At 36.2% G+C, this 24,766-nt stretch overlaps 1 protein-coding gene across 9 annotated transcripts in view; it reads right to left on the bottom strand.

Moving 5' to 3' along the window:
• Positions 1-24,766, bottom strand: part of PDE10A (phosphodiesterase 10A) — a 362,722-nt gene that overhangs the window by 71,667 nt on the left and 266,289 nt on the right. For all 9 annotated transcript variants that reach the window (XM_030929478.1, XM_030929471.1, XM_030929470.1 and 6 more), the window contains 3 exons: positions 15,219-15,361; positions 12,787-12,879; positions 10,123-10,309 (listed from right to left, as the gene is read on the bottom strand). In XM_030929478.1, coding sequence (XP_030785338.1) covers positions 10,123-10,309; positions 12,787-12,879; positions 15,219-15,361 — 423 coding nt within the window. The remainder of the gene's footprint in view (positions 1-10,122; positions 10,310-12,786; positions 12,880-15,218; positions 15,362-24,766) is intronic.

Genomic DNA, 24,766 nt, shown 5'->3' with positions numbered 1-24,766 from the left:
CTCCTGGAATGCCTGTATGCTTACAGCGCAGTATTGGGGTGGGAGTTACCCGATTTTCCAGGTGTTGTGTGTCTCAGTTCCCCTGGCTAGGAAAACGGATCCCCTTCCCCCTTGCGCTTCCAGGTGAGGCGATGCCTCGCCCTGCTTCAGCTCTCGCTGGTCAGGCTGCAGCAGCTGACCAGCACCGATTGTCCGGCACTCCCTAGTGAGATGACCCCAGTACCTCAGTTGAAAATGCAGAAATCACCGGTCTTCTGTGTCGCTCGCGCTGGGAGTTGGAGACTGGAGTTGTTCCTATTCGGCCATCTTGCTCCGCCCCCTAGTCTTTTATTTTTTATATTTGTAATCAGTGTAGGTAAATAACACTAATTACAAGATAAAATTAATTAAAATCACAGCATGAAATAATTAGTTTTAGAAAATTTTATATTTACTTCCTATTTGCTAAATGACCTTTAATATGAATAGTAGAAAATAATATAATCTGGGATTATTAGTAGATGATTTTATCATATTCATGCAAGTTACTGATGAAGGTAGGAAACTATGTTGCCTTTTTCAGTGCATTTTGTATAAATTATTTGCCTATAATACTGCGTAAATAATCTTGCAGTCACTGTCCAAGTAGAAGAGAATTCTAGCAGAAAGAACTGCTATTTGTCTAAAACTGAAATATATTTTGATGGCCTATCAGTCTTAGGCACGAGGATACTGAAAAGGTGTATGTGCTCAAAAAACAAAACGATAAAGACAACCTGGAAACAGGACTGTAAGAGCATGTCTACCATACGTTAAAAATACACCCAATCACATTTTATAAAATGGCATTCCTACTCAACTGGCATACAAAAATATTTAATTAGTGATTATTTAGAAGGTTTTTCTTGGGGCCTATTTACACAATAACCCTCATTACACTTAGAAATGACTGTGTCTATGAGGCACCCTAATATTTAATTAATGTTCATAGTAAACCTAGAGTCACTTTAGGGTCAGGCGACTCTTAGAAATCTAAACTCTGGAATCATCTACTTGGAACAAATCTCTTGTCCATCATTTACTAATTGTATACATTTAGGCAAATCACTTAATGCTCTGTTCCCCAGGATCTCATCTATAGACTAAGGACACTATAGTACTTAGCCAAGAACGTAAGGTTCAGTGGAATAACACGGGGAAAGGCTAAGAACAAGCACCGGCCAGTGACTGTGAAGCTCTCAGTGCTGTCAGCAACCTTATCTTAGATGGATATCAGCACTGTGTTGCCACACCATTTGGCTCTTTTGTTTGATTTTGGTGATAATCAAGAAGAGAGTCTACTTTTCTATGTGGCGGTGGCGCACTGAACTGGCTTGCAAGCGCCAATTATGCACATTTCTTCCCAACTCTGCATTCATTATGGCCCATTGGTAGCTTGAAATCGTCCATATTGGGGGAATGTACAGAAACTGGGAGACACGCAAATCAGGACCATTCTGTTTTTAGAGAGGTTGTTGTTAAACATTTACTGCACACCACCTGGTATTCTTTAAGATACAAGTAGTTTAACTTTGGGAACATTTGAGATATAATAATTGTATTACTATTATAAATTGTGTACTCTTTTCCCCTATTTAATTTACATTTAAAATCGAATTGACAAAATACTTATTAAACTATTTTCTATATATTTGTCAATAGCATTAAATGATATCATTAGTCAAATTAAATTGACTCTCAAAGCAAGTCCTAAAATCAAACACATACTCCACATACATATGGGGAACACTGAATAAGATACCTGTAACCACCCTTCTACTCTACACTGCTATGAGATCCACTTTTTTAGCTCCCACAAGTGAGTCAGACACGTGATATTTGCCTTTTTGTGCCTGGATAATTTTATTTAACCTAATGACCTTCAGTTTCATGCATGCTGCTGCAAGTTACACGATTTCATTCCTTTTTATGGCTGAATAATGTTCCATTGTGCATAATGTTGGTTAAGGGGTACAAAAACACAGTTGGATAAAAGGAATAAGTTCTACTGTTTGATAGTACACTAGGAAAATTACAGTTAATAATAATTTATTGTGTATTTCAAAATCGCTAGAGGATTCATAACAGTTCCAAAACAAAGAAAATATAAATATCTGAGGTGACAGATACTTCAGTCATGTTGATACGATTAACGCAGTTACAGGTATCAAATTATTCTACTTACTCCCAAAATATGTACAACTATTATAAATCAATAAAAAGGAAATGCTGTGCTGGTTATTTTATAGCACAGCGCAGTGCTGCAGCAGACTAAAGAAATAACAGACCCATCAGACGGTGTGGTTTGAGGCTCCGGGGTGTGAAGGGAAGGTCCATGCAGGACGAGACTTGCCTGTGGCTGCAAGAGGAGAGGAGCTGAACTGAGAATTCCATAAGAAAAAAAGAAGCCTTGTCTCTACTTGGGGCTATGGGTAGAAAAGAAATAGTCTCCATCCATTGAGAATATGGAAATCAAGCCCGAACCATATGTAGTTGTAGTTTCCGAATTTATACTAACATATTGCAGAAATTTCAAGCTAAAAACTTAACAGAAACAAATACCTGGACTCAGATCACTGAAAGCCTGGGGCACATGGAAAACATTACATATATCTGAGCATGAGGGTCTCCCACAAGGGAGATAATCTGAGAGAAATTTGAGTAGGTAAACAAGTAAACGACGACATGAAAAAAAATCTAAGAATGGAAAGATCAATAGATATTAGTACCCTCTACGAACTGAGCTAATGAAAAACACTTAATGAGAGATTTAAAATACAGTGTTGCAAAAATACGGCATTTGGTATGTGACTTACTACGGTTGTACAACTATTCTAGTTTATGGAAACCACGGTACCAAAATGCAAAAACAAAACAAAACAAAACAAAAACCACAAAGATTTCTTTCTGTTTCTTTCTCAGTAGAGTTTTACCTTTGACCTAATCGTGGGTGGAAGTATTTGAAACACTTTCTAAAAGACAGGCCCAAGCACCTGCTGTCTGCAGCACCAGAGAGAGTTCTTTCATGCTGAGGATTGCAAAGGTGACAATGGTTTTTCTCTAATGTGTTTCAGTGCATTTGAAACCACTGGGAACAAATTTAAAAAAAAAAAACATTTGTGTGTGTTATGTTCCTGTGAAATAAGAGACAGTTGAATTCAGGAGAAAGTAGGGGGCATTGGAAAAATGACTCTCCAGCTGTGTGCCCCAAATGCACCCCAGTATATGGAAACCAACTGGTGTCCTAATGCAGGAATGCTGACTTCTCTCCTCTGTAAGTTGACAAGTTCCATCTCAGGGCAGACACTAAAGGTCTTCCTTGCTATTTTCCGGTAAGTAAATGAAGCAAATCAAATTTTAATGAATTTTATAGCCTTACAACCAAAAGAAGAAAAAAAAAAGATTGAACTCAGCTGAAATTAGTTATCTATAAACTTGTAGACTTGGAGAAGCACTAAACTTTTCTTTTCATGTAACCCCAAAAATTCAGTTTAAGAATTGTTATTCAATAGTATCTAAGTGTAGTCAAATTCAAGATGAGGGAAAAGGATATGTGTGTGTGTGTGTGTCTGTTTCTGTGTGTGATCATGACACTACTAACAGGAGATAGTTGCATTTTAGGAGATAACTTTGTGACTCGATGCATTGGTATAAGATGTATTTTTGATTTTCCTTAGAAAACTATTGTTGGGAATATACAATACTCTTAAGGCAATCTTCAGTTCATCATCTATAATTGCAAATTTAATTTACATAATTCTCCTTTGAAGTATGTCCCAAGTGCCAAACTTTCTGTTAATCGATTCCAAACTCTTTTATTAACCATATCTTTGCTCTACCATCTATATTACTTTATGAATTCTTTTTTCTTAACTTTTCCCCCTCATTTCTAACAAAATTAACCTTACCTTCTGTGATGGTTAATTCTAAGCATCAACTTGACTGGGTTAGAGGATGCTCGGACAGCAGGTAGATCATGATTTCTGGGTGTTTCTGGGAGACTGGCACTGGAATCAGGGCACTGAGTAGGGAAGATCTGCCCTTACCCAATGCGGTAGGGCACCAGGCAACTGGCTGAGGACCCTGACAGAACAGAAAGGTAAAGGGCAGGCAAAGTCTCTTTCTGTTCTAAAGCTGGGACACCTACCCTGTTCCGGAACATCAGATCTCCAGGATCTCTGCTCTTTGGAGTTTAACTTGTACCAGGTGCACCCCAGCTTCTCAAGCCTTTGGCCTCTGACTCAGGGTTTCACCATCGGCTTCCCTGGTTGTGAGGCTTTCAGAGTTGGACTGAGCTGTGCAACTGGTTTTCCTGGTTCTCCAGCTTGAAGATGGCCTATTGGGGGACTTTTTAGCTTCCATAATCATATGAACCAATTTTCCTCCTAAGTCCTCTCTCATGTATCTATTCATTTATATACGTATCCTGTTGGTTCTGTTTCTCTGGAGAACCCTAATGCACCCCAGTCCATATTTTATACATAAAATGTAAAAACACTTCTTAATAATTGTCTTCCCTGTAAGCAACCTTAGGACCTTAGGGAAGAACAATGTCAGAGAGAAGGCAGTACATGTAGCGAGCACGGGGACCTGTCTGCAATCATTCATACTCTGGCTCTAGCACATACTAGATATGTGCCCTTGGGGAAATTATTTATACTCTATATATCCACTTTTTTTCTTAAAAAACATGGAGATAATAATAACTGCACTCATGGGATTGTTGTGAGAACATATGACAAGAGATTTCGTATGTAAAGTGTCTAGAACAATGCCTGCCACACAATAAAGCCTTATATCAAATAAGAGTTGTTCTTATCATAGTCATCTTTATATCCACCATCTGGTATAAGAAAGATATGCAAACTTGGTAGTCGAATTCTGGAATGAATAAAGGTTCAACCACTTATTAAATTTGTCCCTAACCAACTAATTTCATTTTAATAGCAAATTTAATAGCAAAATTCATGCCCCTTTCATGTTCAAACGTCTTTCTATCCAAAATGCACAGAGCTAATCTGTTTTAAAATATTTATTTTTCTAGGCAAAAGATGTAACTGATATTACTGTTCTGTTAGCTTTTCTGAGGCATATTAAATGGTTTCTTTAAAATCATAGTATAAATGAGTAAATTAATTGACTCGGATTTAAAAGATGTTTTCTGTTGATAGTACTTCCAAGTACATGTTAGCTCAATAAATGAAAAAGAGATGTTGCCAATCAGAGACATTCCCCTTTATTCAATAAAAGGAATGAATTCAAATATTTCTAAAGATGAAATAAAGAAAAATAAAGACATAATAAGCGTTAATACGGCCTACGTGCCCTGCTTCTTAGATACGCTCTTAATCAAACAAGACCACAATAAAATATGCCGTTACATTATCATGTTCAGTATTAGAAACAAGAATTTTCATGTACAAAACATGCTTCTGTTAGGGATATAATAATTTGTTCAAGAGCAGAAATACTTTGAATTCCCCAAGATCAACACAATTAAAATGACAATAATGGTCAACGATTAAAAAGAACTTCATGCTGCACAAAGATTCTCCATATTTATGATCTTGATAATTACTAATGTATGTTCTCTAGAAAGTAGAACATTCAGGAAAAGATGGGGAACCTGCAGCTGTGATTGAGTGTTTGGGACAACACATAAAACAAGGTGCTTTTCTTAATTTTTATATGATGCTTGGGGAAAAAAAAAGCTCAAAACAGCAAAGCAAAATTGCTAAAGAACAACCACAGGCATCTCAGTGCCAGAGTGATGACCAGAATTTGGGTCTTGGTCATTAGTAGTAGTTCGTGGCATCAACCTTTTCAAGTGGGTAAGGTTCTAGGGATCCCACTATAAAGAAAGCAGATGCTATCTTATTGAAACTAGCATAAATTGGGAGCTATTTTCTTTTATTTTTTTATTTAGATGGATGCTTTCTTCAACAGGCAAAAAATATCAATTTAAAGAAGACATGTGAACTGGTCTTTCCGAACTGGAACAAAGTTTTGAAATAAACCCAGCCACCAGTCTTCATCAGACTGGAAGGCCAGGGAGAAGAAGGAAGAAGGAATCATCATGAAGCTGTGGACTCAAATCTCTTATTCTTTCTAAGTTGGAAAAACTTCAAAAATAACATAATTTTTATAAGCTTTAGTAAGGAGAAAAATATACTGCAGTTAAAACATGGTAATAAATTCCACAGAGAGCTTGCAGCTACACTGCATATATTTTCAATGTATACCTTAAAGGTAACCAGCTTTGGCTGGGCGAGGTGGCTCACGCCTGTAATCCCAGCACTTTGGGAGACAGAGGCAGGTGGATCACCTGAGGTCAGGAGTTTGAGAATAGCCTGGCCAATGTGGTGAAACCCCATCTCTACTAACAATACAAAAATTAGCTGGGCATGATAACGCGTGCCTGTAATCCCAGCTACTCAGGAGCCTGAGGCAGGAGAATTGCTTAAGCCCGGGAGGTGGGGGTTACAGTGAGCTAAGATCACGCAACTGCACTCTAGCCTGGGTGACCAAGAGTGAAACTCCGTCTCATAAAGAAAAGGTAACCAGCTTTGGTCTAGTGAGGGTGACTACTTGGCGGAACTGCTGCTGCATATGTTACTTGTCACTGTCGGAGAAAAGCATTGCTGTGATGCGGTTCAAAGTGTTTAGAAAAATTATAATCATTTCCAATATCAACTCATACCAGTCATTTTATCAAAATTTTACCCTACATAATTTAAATAATCAGTGTAAAAACGGAATGACTATTAACTTACAACTTTTCAGAAGTTTTTTGTTTTTTTCTGTGCGGTTTAATCATGAATTAAATCCAGGTATTACGATACCAGAATTAGTGACTTAGAAAAGCATTTGAATCTGCTAGTCTAGTTCTTAATTTATGTATTCTTGAAAGTACACAACAATATTTCAAGAGATACATGGACAAATGAACAAATTTTAAGATGATCAATTTCCATATTCTTAACTTTCACACATATTCTTACTAAAAATGACTTTTTCCCACATCCCATTTTGAAACTGACCTGTTATCAAATTGCTATAATACAAAGGGGAAAATATAAAATACTGGTATTAATGAGGGCTAATAAAGTTTTCTGAAACTTTCCTAAAACATTAAAGGTGAATTTCAGTAAATTCTCAACTGATGGCTCATTAAAATAATTTTTGGTGTCAGAATCATCAGTAGTTTTTGGTATATTAGCTCAGGTAGAATTAAGAGAAATTGTGATAATAAAACTTTATTAATGGAAGCAATTCTTACAGCTTCCTTAAAAAATAAGAGGGACAAGTTGGAATAAGATTGATGCTGAATCTGAGAGCCAAATTTCTCACTGTCACAAAGAAAGTTCCTAAGATTAAAATAAAATGGCTAGAGGGCATTCTGTGGTATTAGACTGGGGGTATCAATAGGTATCGTAGAGAGAGAAAGAGACAGAGAGAATGAATGGACATAGAGATTTATGTATAAACTCGTTTCTAAAGAAGTCAGTGAGAAAGTGGCGGGAGAGTCCCCTGCAGAAACCTGCAGACATGACCTTCAAAGGGCAGAAGGTTAACAGGCTTAGTGATGAAGCACACGCCTGCTAACAGGATGCACTGACACATCCGTACGTGAACTCATTCTCACAAATATGACCTCATATGATCATGAGGAAACACCAGACAAATCCAAAGTAAAGAATATCCTAAAAAACAATAGGTGTATACGCTTTAAAAATACCCAGGTCATGAGAGACAACACTAAGGAATCGTTCCAGATAAAAGGAGACTAAAGAGGTCTGCAGATGAGATAACAGTACAGTACTTGCGATGGGTTAGGTTGTGGCCCCCCCAAAATTCATGTATTAAAGCCTAACCCCTGGTACCTTAGCATGTATTATCTTATAAACAGAAATTATTTAGAGATGGGGCCTTTAAAGAGGTAACTAAGATAAGAGGAGATTTAAAGTGTGGGTCCTAATCTAATACTAGTGTCTTCATAAGAAGAGTCTAGGACAGAGGCATGTACACGGAGACAGCGGCAACCATGTGAGGGCACGGTGAGAAGGCAGCCATCTGCAAACCAAGGAAAGAGGCTTCAGGAGAAACACACCTTGATCTTAGACTTTCAGCCTCCAAAACTGTGAGAAAATAATTTCCTGTTGTTTAAGCCACCTGGTCTGTGACATTTATTGCAGTAGCCCTAGCAAGCTAATACAGTACCAATGTTAATTTCTTGATTTTTAAATTAGGCAGTGGAAAAATAAGATAATGTCCTTGTTTTTAGAAAATACAAACTGAACCATTTAGGAGTTATGAGACACTATATCTGAAACATACTCTCATAGACATCAGAGAAAGACAGTATCTATGTAAGAGAGAAAGAGAGAGACAAAGAAAGTATATCGAAGCAAAAATGGCACATATATTAACACTTGGGGAATATGGATAAAAGCATAAGGGATCTCTTTGTATTACTTTTGCAACTTTTGCTTTTGTCTGAAATTATTTCAAAATAAAAAGTATAAAAAATTATGCTAAATCTAGTTTCATTTAACAACAAGAAAAATTCATGAACGGGTATATTAACTATTGTTGTTTTAAGCCATAGGTATCTAAGAAAAAAGTTTTCAATATTTTTGTTTTTTATTTTTTGATGTTTATCAAAATGTTATAATAGTTGTTTTGATCACATATATACTAATAATACATAATACCACCACAATCCAAAATGAATTTTAACACTTATTATACATGGTTTAGACATACCCATGTATTATCTTATAAACAGAAATTATCTTAGGGTAATTAATAAAATAAAACATAAAATATATTCAACTTTTGTTGGATAACCAATACATATTCAGAGAGTAAACATAACACTAAATTTTCCCATCCTAAGATCTTGCTATTGTGTTTTTTAATATAATATGTATCAAGCTTCTATATAGTACTTAAATTCCATTGACTACATTTAAAAATGGTAACAGTAAATATTCAGAATAAACTAGAAATTACGATCTTTGTGACTTTTAAACTAAATAAGACAAGCATTAAGCTGTCAACCTTATTTATGAGAGACACATAGATACTAAAAATATTTGAAGCAAAAGAGTTTGACAGCATTCCTACTTTATTTCTGAGGAGATATGTAAGAGTAACTGTCCCCCAAAAGGGCACCAGGAATGCATAAGGAGAGAGGACGGGTATTCTCTTACTAAACAGAACAAACTGAATTAAAAACATTTACCCTCAGTCACCAGAAGGTAAGTTTTACCAATCTTTGTCCCTAGGTATGTCTCCACTGTTCCTATGAGTTACTTGGTTACTCCTACGGAATACAGTCCTACTCCCAAAAAAGCAGTTTCTAATTGATTAAGGGGGCAGCTCCAATTTATGTTGATTTAGCTCTATGAAAAGGTCATCATACTAAAATTTTCCCTCACCTCAGAATTCTAGTAATATCATTAAAGGATTACTACAATTTACAAATACTAAATGTTCAATTCATTTAAAATATAACAATGTAAAGAAAGACAATAAATTCTACTACTCAAGTGAGACTTGAGAATCCACATTGAGCTTCACGTTACCCTTCAGTGAACACGGTATAACTTTCAGGAGGACTAATGAGTTAACACCCAGAATGCTTCTGACATGGGCAACCTGGTGCCTCACTTTTTGTCACAAACAGAACTTTCCTGGTGGGTGTCAAAACATGAGCTATGACTATACTTTCGTGTAAGGATCTCAAATGAATGCATTTGACAAACAATCAAGATTTAGGTAGCATTTTCTTTCTTCATTTATGTAGATACCATTAAATATAAGCCTGATGCTTGGACATTTTACCTTGACAGTCACTTCGCTTTTCTTCTTAACAAATTCCCACCTTGAAATCAATGCAAACTGTTAGGAGACTGTTCTTTTCCTTGCAAGGAATTTTATGACATTTTCTAAAACATGCACAATCAGGAATCACTCACTTTTCCTGGTTTGTAAAGGAAATATAAATGAAAAAACAAAAAGCCCCTCAAGCTGCTTCATGAAAAAGTGTTCAAATTAATATGGAGTAGTAAAAAATGGTATTTAATAAATAGTACTTACATTAGCACAGTGTAAGGCTAAAGCACAAAAGACGGCAAACATTTTGAAGTTATTTTCATCGGTTTTAGAGAAGGCACTGCCACTGATTTTGTTGACCATCTGCACCACACCTATCACGCTGCCTCGGCTGACGATGGGCATGCACAGGATGTTCCGTGTGGTGTAGCCTGTGTACAAGTCTACTTCTCTGTGGGGTGACACAACCGAAAATAACAACAAAAAAAGGCAGAAGAAATAAAGGACACAGTCAATCATAACTCTCCCCTCAGTCTTTGCAATTTACATATGCTTCCATTCCATATGATGGTAATGGCACTTTTAGCTTCTGCATTCAGGGACGGTAACATTCCACAGAGTTTTATTAAAACCTGCCCCAAAATATTCTAACCGTTGGTTCTTTTGTCTCCAAGCAAGTTTTCTAGGATAGTCTCTAAGAGGATTTCAGCCTATCATTTGAAGTATCCAGCGTTACTAAGTAAACAGGAAAAAAATGTGGATTCAGAGGAGAAATTCAATTAAAGTTGATAAAATAACACGATCCTTTGAAGTTGATCATGTTTATGAGAAAGGTAACTTGCTAAACCAACTTACAGAGTTTCCACTTTAAAAACTAGAGCAGTGGTCAGCAAACTGCACCCAGGGGCCAAATCTGCCCTCTCCCCTTTATAAGTAAAGTTGTATTGGAACACAGTCACACCATTCATTCGTAGATTGTCTGATTCTGCCATCACCCCACAAGGCTGAGTTGTGGATTTGTGACAAGGACATCAGTGCCTATAAACGTAAACATACTCACCATCTGATCCTTAACAGAGAAGGTCTGCTGACTCCTATTGTGAGGAAATGTTTTCAGAACACGGGACTAAGTTGCATAGAAACAGTGATATAGCTAACTGTTGGTAGTTACATGGGAGTCTTCAGTGCCTGGCTTCTCTCATTTAGCATAATGGTTTTTGAGATTCATCCATGTTGTTGCATGTCTTAGTGGTTAATTCCTTTACATTGCTGAATTATATCTCTATTGAACGGACATATCGTATTTTGTTCCTTCATTCACCAATTATTGGACAATATTCTTTTAATAGCCAGTTTTGGCAAATATAAATAATGCTGCTTTGAAGATTTGCATACAAGTCCCTGTAGCACCATGTTTTCATTTTTCTTGTAGTAAACAGAAGTGGAGCTGATTAGTGGACTGTACAGTAAGTGTATATTTAACTTTCCAAGAAAGTGCAAACCTGTTTTTCCAAGTGGATGTATACCATCATATATTCCCACCAACAATGTACGAGGGTACTCGTTTCTCCACATCCTGGCCAATCTTTGCTAATGCAAATGTTTTAAAGTCACAGCCATTCGAGCTGGTGTACAGCGAGGTCTCATGTCAATTATATTTATATTGCCCTCACTTCAAGCATTTTTCATGTATTTAGTGATCAGTTGTATATCTCCTTTTGTGGATTGTCTGTTACAATCATCTGCCCTTTGTATTAAATTGGGTTATCTTCTCATTGTTATGTTGGAAGAGTTTTTATATATAAGGATTTTGTCAGATACGTTTTACAAACATTTTCTCCTAATCTGGTGCTTGCATTTTCATTTTATTAACAGTCCGACTCATACATTTTTATATAAAGATTTGACATAAGGATATGCAAATATATTTAATTTTTAAGTACTAAATGATGAGCTTGGACTTTTGGAAAAAAATAAACTTTCAGTGTACCTTTAATTTACTGACAGTATATATTACTAGAATATTGCTGTGTTTTTATATGAGTTGTGTATATTTGACATCAACTGATCAAATACCTGCATAAACTTCCTATTGCTTATGTTACTTGTCTCTTAAAGTAAACCACGTGTTGGGATTAACTAAACACTGCTGTCAAACTACGTAAATATTACTCTCTAACAGTCATAGCATCAATCCTGAGACTTTCCATTTCTAGAGGTTTATTAAAATCAAATTACATAACTGGGTTTGTAACTCTCCAAAGAAAGTCAAAACAAAACAAAAAATCTTTATAAGCCATCCTAATATCCATCTTCAATAATATCCAATAAAAGATGCAACTTAGTTACTTTGGGTCGGGTAAATTTTCCGGATCTTTTATGAATATTATCTGTGATCTTAAAACAACAGCAACAAAATTGGCATTATCATACTCATCTTAAAGATGAGGAAACTGAGGCTCAGAGAGATTAAGTAACTTATGCTAGGTCAACTGAGAGCTAATAAATGACAGAACAGTGCTTCAAAGCTAGACCTACTCATCTCAAAAGTATGCAAATTTCTTACTATGTGTTGCAGCCTTTGAGCATATGATTTGATGGAGAATATGTTCGTTACAAAATCATGACACTATAATGAAAAAAAGTCCCACAGTAGCTCTATAAATTAGAACTTCCGCCTATCAGTTATTTTTATAACATTCTAAACTCCTCTATCTAGATATCATTATACATTAGTGGATTAGAATCCATCATTTTATAAATATCTGAATATACTGACTATTGATAGCAGAGTTGGTTCAAAGAAGAAAACTAAGGAAGAAAGAACTAAATTGGGACATGGAGAACTCAGGCTCCACGGAAGAGGTTTCAGCTGAGTGGGACATCACAGAAGAAATCAATGGAGTGTCAAAATCAGCTATTTCTTACCTGTTAAAGCGTGGGTCTGCATAGGCATCTGGAATGTTCAGGACTTCCCCTGTTCTTGCTACTTGGCCAGCAATTCCTTTCTCAATTGAAAATCTGCATATGTAAAAGAGAAGGACATGCTAATTAAAATATGGATGCTGTAGAATAATTCAAAAATGTTCCATTGTTAACAATATTGAATTAAAAGCACTATTTTACTTAAATGCATGTATTAATTTTATATTTACATATTCTGAAAATCACCTTATAAAATATGTAAAAATAAAGCAGAAAAACATTACACAGTAACCACCTGAGAACCTTAAAATATTAATTCACAAATTGAGATCAAACAATCAACTAGTATCCTCCTGCTCTGAACAATAATAATCTCTTCTATTTGCAAAGTACTTTATAATTCATAAGACGCTTCAACATACATTTTTTTAGTGGATTCTCAATGAGGTGTGAACGAAGGCCTATATAGGTTCAGCAATTTGCCAACATTCATAAAATATCAGTGGCACAAGGAAAACTAGAATGCTGGTTTCTACCATTGTGCTTTCTACCACACATATAACCAAACTCACAAGTTATGCGTGAGCTTGAGATATTATACAGAACTGAATTTTACGGTGTTTGCAATGCAAGTACTATACAGAAATAACACAATGTACAACTTCTAGTATTTTTACCTAATTTGTTAAATTTCAAAATAATCAAAATACAAGGATTGTCTATTTTTTACATCTAATATCAGTATTTTTCTTTGTAAAAATATTTTCATACTTATATGTTTCTTATTACTATACTATCATCACACACGTACTCATTTCAAAATTTCCTTAAGAAAGATGTCTACAAGTCACAATATCTACTTTTTACATAGTTCAAAAATAATTTCCGTATTATTACATTGTCAACATTATAGGAAATCACCATTATTGAAATAAAGCTAGAGCACTATCAGAAAAACTCAAAAGACAGTTCACACAAATGAGAATCTACTTAAAACCCCTAGGAGTGAACCAAACACTGCACACAACTCAGGGTTGTCTTTTTCCTGGTTTTCTTGTGCTTTGAATAACATAAACATAATGAATTAGATTGCCATGAGCAAAGGGTATCAGAATCCATTTGATGATTTATGCTTGTTTGCGTTGGTCTGAGAGCAGTCTGAACTTTTGTTCCTGCTCCCTGTGGTTTGCTATCTATGGTCAGTGGAAGCCACAATTAAGAAGCAGCCCTTACATAAATGGCTGCCATTAACCAGTCATCTGAGAGTTACAGTAAATCATACTCTGTTTTTCTTATGCTTATAAACACAGGCTTTAAAGTCATTATTTTCAAAATTAAGTCAATACCAGTAGTGTTAGGAAACACTCAAATCTCCAGCAAGAGAAATGACTTATCTAAATGACTATATCCAGATTGCTATATTGAGATCTAGCAACAACAAAAAAAACCAACAACAAACAGACAATTGCAAAACCCAAGTAGTAATATAGTGCCTATAAATGAGAGTTACAGGAATATGGAATACACAGGAAGTGCTGAGAGGCAGACGGTGGTGGGGCCCCATGCTGGGGCACACTTTGAGTTTCCTTAATACTAGTTTCCTTTTAGGATAGACTGCCCAAATAAACAGCAGTCCTTAATTAAGAAGACACAGTGCTTTACTAGAATGTTGTTATTACCAGAGAACTTCATGGCGTTATACAGAAAATGAGTTACATAAGACACATAAAGCAAAAGAAATGCAAATGTCTAAAATTATTTTCTCAGCTTCTGAATGTTCAGTTTGATTCTTAAACATTTTGTCAAGAGTGCTCCTTCTGTAGGTTTCCAGGTGCGATATGGGCAAGCCCCCATGCCTCCATCAACAAAACAAACTCCATTCTGTTCATTTAAGCGACAATGGTTGCCACTTAAAAAAACAAAGACTTTAGTTTCAAGATGCAACACAAGTGTGCTATATGATTGATTAAAACAACTGATCAGTCACAGAGTGTAGTTAAGTCATCAAATATACCAGATCAATTTCTACTACTGTCTGGACTTTGAGACAGGCCATAGGTTGGGAAGAGGTAGAGGCCGAATTGGATAAGCACACCTTTCCTCTTGGACATGGGAAAACCTGCAGATTCCAGATGGAGTGTACCTTTACCTACCTGGGAGCACTAGAAAGTTTTTCCAACATGATTTCCAAAAGGACCGCCTCCGGAAGACGGCATTTCCAGGAGTGACGCTAAAGCTTCCTAGGCGCGGTTTCTCTGGCACTGACTGCAATGTCATTCCCAGAAGTACTACCTTCAGGAGGCGGGTCCTGGTGGGAATGATATCACAGTATGACAAGTATTGTCAGCATACCTGTGAATAGGCATAGAAAAATGGGTGACAGAACACCTGCACATCTATCATAAGAGGAGAGGACATTCTACTTCTAGCTGTACCTTATCTCTTTGGTCTTCTTGAAGACAGGTTTTCCTTCCTTTTCCTCTCCGATATCAAAAAGGTCTGAATATAACTCCTTGTTCTTATGGTCTACCTGGAAAAGTGCACAACGGTCGGCATTCACCAGGTTTTTTGCATATATCTAAAGACAAATGACAAAATAAGAGTAAGGCAATGAGAAATTCAAAGAACTTGCAGGTAAACTTTATCATAAAGTAAGTATTAATTTCAGCTGTTCTACACTCTAATTGGTTGGTATTAGCATTATAGGTAAATCAATATACAAGTATATAGATATTACATATATATGATCTAAAAGTCATTGTTCCATGCTAATACTAACAGATCCCAACAGAATACACAGCTGATACGCATCCATACTGCTGTGCTGGAGGGAAGCATATCAGTCATGTATTCGGATACCAACTGACACTTCTCTTTCGGTTGGTAAGCAGCTGCTGGCCTAACTTCCCAAGTGCCCTTCTGCCATCCCAGGCCCTCTTCCAGAATCTCTCAGGCCTTCCCTGGTGCCTGGATCTGAGCCTCTGTCAGCACTACGACCAGCATTCATTCTGATTAGTTGGTGTCTGTGATGCAGCAGTTGTAAGAACTATGAAATATAACCTCTAAGGAGATACATGGTTTTCATATTTGCATTAGCTGACTTTTATTTGATGTACTGTCTAATAAAAATTTGTAGAGATTATTGTTTACTATGTGCCAGCCACATTTATATAATTTATATAAATTGATTTGCCTGCTCCTCACAATAACAATATTAACTCAGGAAAATTTTTCCCCCATTTTACATATTAGGAAAATTGAGGCACTAAGAAGTAACTTGCCCCATTATTACATGAATAGTAAATGGTAGTAGTATTTGAACTGATACTAGCTGTTCCCATGGCCCATGCTTTTATAACAAATATGCTTTTCCATTTCTAAATGGAAACCATGTATTCATTTCATCACTCATTTGTGCTTCCATTTCCTTCAACAAATATTTCTTCAATGCCTAACATATCCTACTGTCCTGAGTGGGTTGGGGCTACAGCTGTGTCATTAATACAGTATTTACCTATACTAAGAATTCTGATAACTTCAACTGTCCAGATCATAGCCATGAAATTATTCCTCGGAGAAAAAGAATTCATCCTTAGCATAAAACAGCCACCACAAAGTCTTTGCAAGAGGAACCTTGCAGTCAGGGGAAAATACAGCATCTCATATAAAAAGTATCGATTTAATAAAAATAAGTCTAAGTTAGGAACCTGTCTTCATCCTACAATTACACTATTACACCTTTGTGTTCACTGCTACTATAGAACTGTATTTATACAGCCAGCAAATACTGGCTGTGCCCACTCTGCAGGGACTGAGTATACTGCCCAGTATCAGGACCTCCAGGTTACTTCTCACCTCCCTTAGCCTGTGAACTATATAAACAGCAGAAACCACTTCTCTTTTCCCACAGTATTCCAAATGCCCAGAAGAAGGCTGAGTTAGGGCCAGCTAAATTTTGTGGTCCAAACCAGCCCCCTGTCTGTTAATGTAAATAACATTTTTATGGGGACATAGCCCCGTTCATTAATTTCTGTACTTTTTATGGCTGCTACAACAGCAGAGCTGAGTGGCCGCAAGAGAGTATGGCCCACAAAGCATAACAACTTACTATCTGGCCCTTTACAAAAAAAGTTTGCCAACCAACCCCTGGCTTAGAACATATAAGATCTCTATAACCCAAAACTCTCAATACACATTTCAGGAAAAATTAATCACACAAAGGCAGGACAAGAGTGATGGAGCTGAGTCGTTGGCAAATACAGAAGAATCACTCATCTAATTCACACATCCCTGCGATTTTAAATTATTAAGTAACAAGAATGACCCTGCATTATTAAAGATTAAATTATACTCAGTGAAATTTGTATCTGTAGTGTCTGGGGTAACGTCAGTTGCTTAATAAATATTTTGGCATAAATACGTTAATATTTGTTGAAAATCTGGATCAAACGGACAATGTTTCAGAAAATAAAATAAGCTTAGAAGGTGTTGAAAAATATAAATCAAACCAGAATCATAAAGATAATTCAAAAACTATCAAAAAATATTACCAAAAAAGACACCAGCCTCAAATGGCTTCAAATACGAGTTCTTTAAAAATTGTCAACAAATTCCCATACAATTTATACTGATCTACATTCAGAAAAGAACAATTTTTTCCAGTTGTTTTTACAATGTACGCTGTGTCACTGATACTGAAAACTGACAAAGAAACTATAAAAAAGAAAATCATGGACAGATTTACTTTTGAAACAGAAGAAAAGTTATAAATAAAAATGCAACCAAATCAAATCTAGCAATAATTAAACAAATATGACAATATTGAAAACGTAGTTTATTCTGAACTCTCCAGTAGCATAAAGTCTATTATAATTCATAATAGCAGTAAGACCAAGGAGCAAAATCTGCAAGATTATCTTCCTGGTAGTCAAAAAGCGTGTGATGAGCCTTCATGCGGTGGCTCATGCTTGTAATCCCAGCACTTTGGGAGACTGAGGTGGGCAGATCTGTTGAGCCCAGGAGTTTGAGACCAGCCTGGGCAACATGGCGAGACCTCGTCTTTACAAAAAATATAAAAATTAATCAGGCATGGCAGCATGCATCTGTAAGTCCTAGCTACTCAGGAGGCTGAGGTAGGAGGATTTCACAAGCCCAGGAGGCAGAGGCTGCAGTGAGCTGTGACTGTGCCACTGTACTCCAGCCTGAGTGACAGAGCAAGACCCCATCGCAAAAACGAAAGCATGTGATGTCATTCAGCAAAATCATTAATGATAAAAACTTTAGTAAAATGCAATAAAAGAATATATAGAAAATGTAATAATGCTTTCCTCAAAACAACAGTCCTTATTACACCAAATGGTAAAATAACAGAATTGCTGCCTTAAGATACGAAAGCTAAGAATAAGACAAAGGTATGTTATCACCATCATTAGCATGCTAGTAGGCAAGGAAAAGATGTGAGGTATACATATTTGAAGAGATAAAAGTTTTTATTGTTTAAGGATAATGTTATTTCATATGTCAAAAAAATCAACAGACAAACAATTATAGGCATTAAGAAGGCCTCTGTGGCCGGGCGCAGAGGCTCACGCTGTAATCCCAGCACTTCGGGAGGCCAAGGCCCTTGGGCTGCTTGAGCTCAGGAGTCTGAGACCAGCCTGGGCAACATGGCAAAACCCTGTCTCTACTAAAAATATAAAAATTAGCTGCGCTTGGTGGCATGCATCTGTTGTCCCAGCTACTTTTGGAAGGCTGAGGTAGGAGGATGGCTTGAGCCGGGGAGGCGGAGGTTGCAGTGAGCAGAGACCGTGCCACTGCACTTCAGCCAGGGTGACAGAGACAGACCCTGTCTAAAAAAAGAAAAAGAAGCTTCTGTTTTAAGATGAGCATTTCTAAACATATGTTTACCTTTTCACTCTCCCCAAGTATTAAGGTTTAACATTGAAATGACCCTCAGATGCTGAAAAGGAGTTAAAAATATCTAGACATATTTTGGCAATATTTATAAACTCCAAGCATCAGAAGGTCAATCTAAAAGCCACCTCTACTCCCCCGCTACACACACGCATACACACATCCGCACACGCACACACACATCCGCACACGCACACACACATCCGCACATGCATACACACATCCTCACACGCACACACACATCCGCACACGCATACACACATCCGCACACGTTTACCTGTAAGTGGAACAACTCTCTTTAGGGCAACAGTAGATTTTAAATTCAGATTTTAAATTAAGTTTAAAGTCTTCAAATTTCTAAGGAAAACTTACTTTAAGTCTAAACTTCTTTACCAAGTCAAACTAGCATAAAGGCAATATGAAGATATTTAAGAAGGGTACAGTACTCAGAAATGTACTATCTTTGAACTATTTTAGAAAAGGAGATGGGCTCAAGCGAAAATGAAGAAATAGAAAAATAAATTCAAGGACACATGGGAAGACTCGGGGTCCAAGAAAAAGTGAGGAGCAAAGAAATCATTAAAACTATACTGAAACTGTAACACTTGTTAGTAAATGATACCTAAGAAATTATAGGCATCATGAAAAATTAATTTAAGAAACATGAAATATATAAAAATATTTATACATCTAAAACTATGTAAGGGTAGTGGATAAGAAGAGTAAAAAACAAGGAAACAAATGTGCTTCATTTATTATCTTGTTGGTGAAGTGAGTGATATGACATAAATACTGATTATTTATTGATTTTGATATAAAACTTCATTTTAAATGTAAGATGACAGCTGTCAGGGCTATTGCTGCCATCATGCAAAGAGAAACTGCCTGAGAATAAGAGCTACACAGAAGTAAGTTGAACTGAGAAACAGAGAAAGACATATTCCTGAAAAGATGATTTGAGCCCCCACGTCCACTAATTATGTAAGCCTGAATGTTCAATGGCTTTTCAGCAGTCTGAGCCAGTAAACCCTCTCTTTTATTACCTACACTAATTTAAGTAGTTGATGTTTTCAGATATAAAAGGAAATATAAAGTACCTACAAATTTATAAAAATTGATTTGAAGATCTAATTCATTGATTCCCAACTAGCAGCTGAGCTGCCTGACTGCGGGGCATCTGGAAATAAGTGCAGGTACGTTTGTTGGTTACGAATTCTCACAAGCTAAAGATGCTGCAGGTCTGCAGTGCCCAGGATGACACTGTGCCAGAGGGAACTGCTCTGCCCAAATCAGCATTGCCCCATTGAGAAGCACTGACCTAGATGAACTGATCACCTAGGAATTTAAGAATTACCCAGATTTGGTCAGGCGCGGTGGCTCACACCTATAATCCCAGCACTTTGGGAGGCCAAGGTGGGTGGATCACGAGGTCAAGAGATTAGGACCATCCTGGTCAACATGGTGAAACCCCATCTCTACTGAAAATACAAAAAGTAGGCAGGCGTGGTGGCGCACGCCTGTAGTACCAGCTACTCGGGAGGCTGAGGCAGGAGAATTGCTTTAACCTGGGAGACAGAGGTAGCAGTGAGCTGAGATCGTGCCACTGCATTCCACCCTAGTGACAGAGCAAGAGTATGTCTCAGGGAAAAAAAAAAAAAAATTACCCAGATTTGCTTTTCTGAAAATGATAAATCTTTTATATTATCAAAAAGTTCCTCAAAAAAGTCTAACCTCATTCACCACTTGTTTCCTCTATTCCAGGGTTATCTTTTCAAAACACAAATCTGCTTTACACTTCTAGCTTACAAGCCTTAATTCAAAACTCCCTCCCAGGCCTGAGTGACTTGGCCCTTCCAGGGCCTTTCTACACAGGAGCACACTGTTCCCCCATCCCCTAAAGTAGAATCATCTTTCCTCTTTGCCTGTGTAACTTCCACACAACCATCAGACCAAAGTCACAGTATCAGGAAAGCTTGCCACAGCCTCCCCAGCTACACTAGATCCCATCATGAGCTTTCAGAGCACTGTTATGCTCCTTTATAGGCCTGACTCTGACTGTAGTTTCACAGTTATGTTGATATTTGGCTCATGTCTGTCTCCCCACAGACTAAAAGATCAATGAGGCCAGAGGCTGTGAGGGGTTTTGCTCACCATTTGATAACTCCAGTTACTATGTATTACAGGAATATAACAGATTCCCGAGAAACATTATAGCAGAAAAGGGTGAATGAAAACTTGAAGGATCCAATATCATAGAAGAAACTGAAAATAGAATCAGAGATCTACCCCTAATAAGACCCCAATGGGGGTCTAAGAAATTATACGCATCATGAAAAATTAATTTAAGAAACATGAAGTATATAAAAATATTTATATATCTAAAACTATGTAAGGGTAGTGGATAAGAAGAGTGAAAAATAAGGAAATAAATGTGCTTCATTTATTATCTTGTTGGGGTCTTATTGGCTGATTTGTATCTAACATTAAGGGAACAATAAGGGAACAAACATTGGTATCAAACATTAAGGGAACAAATAATATGTATACTTAAACCACTTCAGTGCATAGAAAATAACAGAACATTTCTTAGCTCATTTTATAAACGTAGCATAACCCAATATCGATGCAACTGAAGGATAGAAAAAAAGAAACATTGAGCAATCTGATGAATGAATATAGATGCAAAACTTGGAAATAAATATTAACACCCAATCCAGGAATAAAGAAAACATTACAATTGAATAGCCTTTATGCCAGGAATGTAAGAGTGGTTCAACATTGAGTAGTAATACAGGTGTCTACTCCAATCATTTTTAAATAGCTTATCAAAATTTGATAATACCCAACACCAAATCAGATGCAAACTCACGGAAAATTAGGAATAGAAGAAAATGTTTTAAAATTGATAAATTATATCTGCTGTGGATCCACAGCAAATATACATAGCAATGAAATGTGAGAGGTACACACATCAAGAAAAATCAGTATATCCCCTTGCTGATTTCTGTTGCTTCCAATGAAATGTGGGAGGTACACATGTCAAGAAAAATCAATATATCCCCTTGTTGATTTCTATTGCTTCCATTCAACAGTGTTCATTAGGTTGCAGGTAATACATTAACAGACACAAAGAAATAAGTACTGTACAAACTGGAAAAGAAGAACCACTAGAACCTCTACTATTGTGCATTATAAATCACTGTCTATCTTGAAAACTAAAAACTAGAAATTGGAAAAATAAGTTAACTATGGGGGACCATAATCAATACATTCACTCAAGAAGTATTTTTTTAAAAAAACTGAAAATAAGAAAATGTCTTTGGCTAGGAAGACTCCATATGCTGAAGATATCAAGTTTTCTATAAATTTAAGGCAATTCTTATATAAATAACACAACATAATGAACTGAGATTCATCACAGGAGTATAAGGTTACTTTAACACACAACAATCAATTGATGTAATATACACTATCAATAGAATTAAAAATAAAAAACATATGATCATCTACACTGATGCACAAAAATTATTTGACAAAATGTAACATACTTGCATGAAAAAACACTCAATAAACTAGGAATAAAAGGGAATTTCATCAACCCGACAAAGGCCATCTATGAAAAAGCCACAAATAACATCATATTTGATGGCAAAAAACTAAATGCTTCTCCCTTGAGATCAGCAATGAGATAAGAAGGTCCACACTTGCCACTTCTTTTCAGCATTGTGCTGTAGGTTCTAGCCAGGGCAATCATGCCAGAAAAAGAAATAAAACAACCTGGAATAGAAAGTAAGGAGTAAAACTGTCTCCAACTGGATATATATATCCACTAAGAAACTATAGGAACTAATATATGAGTTCATCAAGCTTGCAGGATACATAATCAATATATAAAAACCAATGTTGTTTCTATATATTTGCAGTATAAAATCAAAAACTAAAATTAAGAAAACAATTCCATGTATAATAGCATTAAAAATAAAATACTTAGGAATAAACTGGCCAAAATAAAAGCAATACTTATTCTCCAAAACCACAAAACACTGTTGAAAAAAATTAAGATCTAGATAAATGGAAAAATACCTCACGTTCATGTATTAGAAGACTTAATTGTCTTCCAGTTGTTAAGATGGCAATACTTCAAATTGTTCTACAGATTCAACATAATTCCTATTAGCATTCCACCTGATCTCTTTGTAGAAACTGACCTGCTACTTTTAAAATTTAAATGTATTTGTTAGGTACCCAGAAGAGCTAAAAGAATCTTGAGAAGTTGGGGAACTCACACTTCCTAATTTCAAAAGTTACTACAAAACCACAGTAATCAAGAAAGTGTACTAGCATTACCACAGAAATACAGAGCAACAGAATAGCATCAGGAGTCCAGAAATAAAACCACATTTTATGTTCAACTGATGTGCTGGGGAAAACTTGATAGCTACATAGAAGTGAATGAAACTGGACCTTTACCAAACATCATATAGAAAACTAACTCAAAACAGATCAAAGACCTAAATACAAGAGTTAAAAACCCTACAACTCTTAGAAGAAAATATCTAAGTAAATTTGCATGATCTCTGATTTGGCTTAGATATAAAACTAAAAGCATAAACAGCAAAAGAAAAAAATAGCTAAAACTGGATTTCATCAAAATCTTTGTGCCTCAAAAGACACTATCAAGAAAGTGAAAAGGCAACCTACCAAAATGGGAGAACACATTAGCAAAGCAATTATGAGACAAGGGAGTTATAGCTAGAATAGACGAAGAACTCCTAATTAGACAATGATAAAAAGTGGTCAATGGCTCTGAATAGACATCTCTCCTAAGACAACATACATGCGGCCAATAAACACAAGAAAAGATATTCAACATCATTAGTCACTAGAGAAATACTAATCAAAACCACACTGAGATAGCAGTTTACACCCATTGTAATGAAGAAGTCAGATAATAACAAGTGTTGGTGAGGATGTGGAGAAATCAGAACCCTTGTGCACAGCTGTTGGGAATGAAAAGTGGTGCAACTGCCATAGAAAGTCTGACAGTTCTTCAAAACGTGAAACACAGAACTATTGTATGACCCAGCAATTCCACTCCGAGATATATACCCCAAACCATGGAAAACAGGCATTCAAACCAAAACCTGTAGAAGAATGCTCACAGTAGCACTATGTACAAGAGCTAAGATGTGGAAACAACCCAAATGTCTTTATCAACTGAGGAATGGATTTTTAAAATGTGGTACGTATATCCATAAAATGGAATATTATTTGGTCATAAAAATGAATGAGGTACTGATACATGCACAGTATGTAATTTTGAAAACAGTATGCTAGGTGAAAGACGCCAGGCACAAAAGGCTACATATTATGTGATTCTTTTCAGATAGAATGCCCAGAATTGGTAAACCCACAGAGAAAGAGAGTAGACAATGGTTGCTTAGGGCTGGTGAGGCAAGGGGAAATAGGGGTATAAGGAAGTGATAAGCTAAGGAGATAACAGCTAAAAGGGTATCCAAGTTGCTTTATGAGGTAACGAAAATGTTCTAAAATTGTTTGATGATAGTTGCACATATCCATGATTATACTAAAAACCACTGAATCAAACACTTTAAATGGATGAGCTGTATAGTATGTAAATTACACTTCAATAAAGCTGTTTTTAAAAGAAAATGTTAATAATACAAAGAACAAGCAATAAGTGCTTCTTGTACCCCTAGTATAAGCTCGATGTCAGTCTACATTATAACTTTATATTTTTCTTAAAGGTATTCACTGATGTACAAATTCCTTCAGTTGTTTCATAACAAGAGAAGTTATTTTAATGTAAAATTATTTTATTTTTGTCTAGATAAAACTATATAGAGAAATAACTTATCACAGAAAGAACGCGCCGAAGTTAATAACCTGTGTTATTCTCTAATTACCCTTAGTAAACTTCCTGTCTCTACAAGACGTTGCACAAAGCACACTTCATACTTGTCTTTTACTGTCAAATAAAAAAAAAAAATCTTATCAGTATGCAACATAAAATCTCTAGATGAGAAAACTCTTTATTGCAGAAGGGTAC

Source organism: Rhinopithecus roxellana, chromosome 4, assembly GCF_007565055.1.
Source record: "Rhinopithecus roxellana isolate Shanxi Qingling chromosome 4, ASM756505v1, whole genome shotgun sequence".
Classification (NCBI taxonomy): Eukaryota; Metazoa; Chordata; class Mammalia; order Primates; family Cercopithecidae; genus Rhinopithecus; species Rhinopithecus roxellana.
This window is presented reverse-complemented; position numbering and strand designations above follow the sequence as displayed.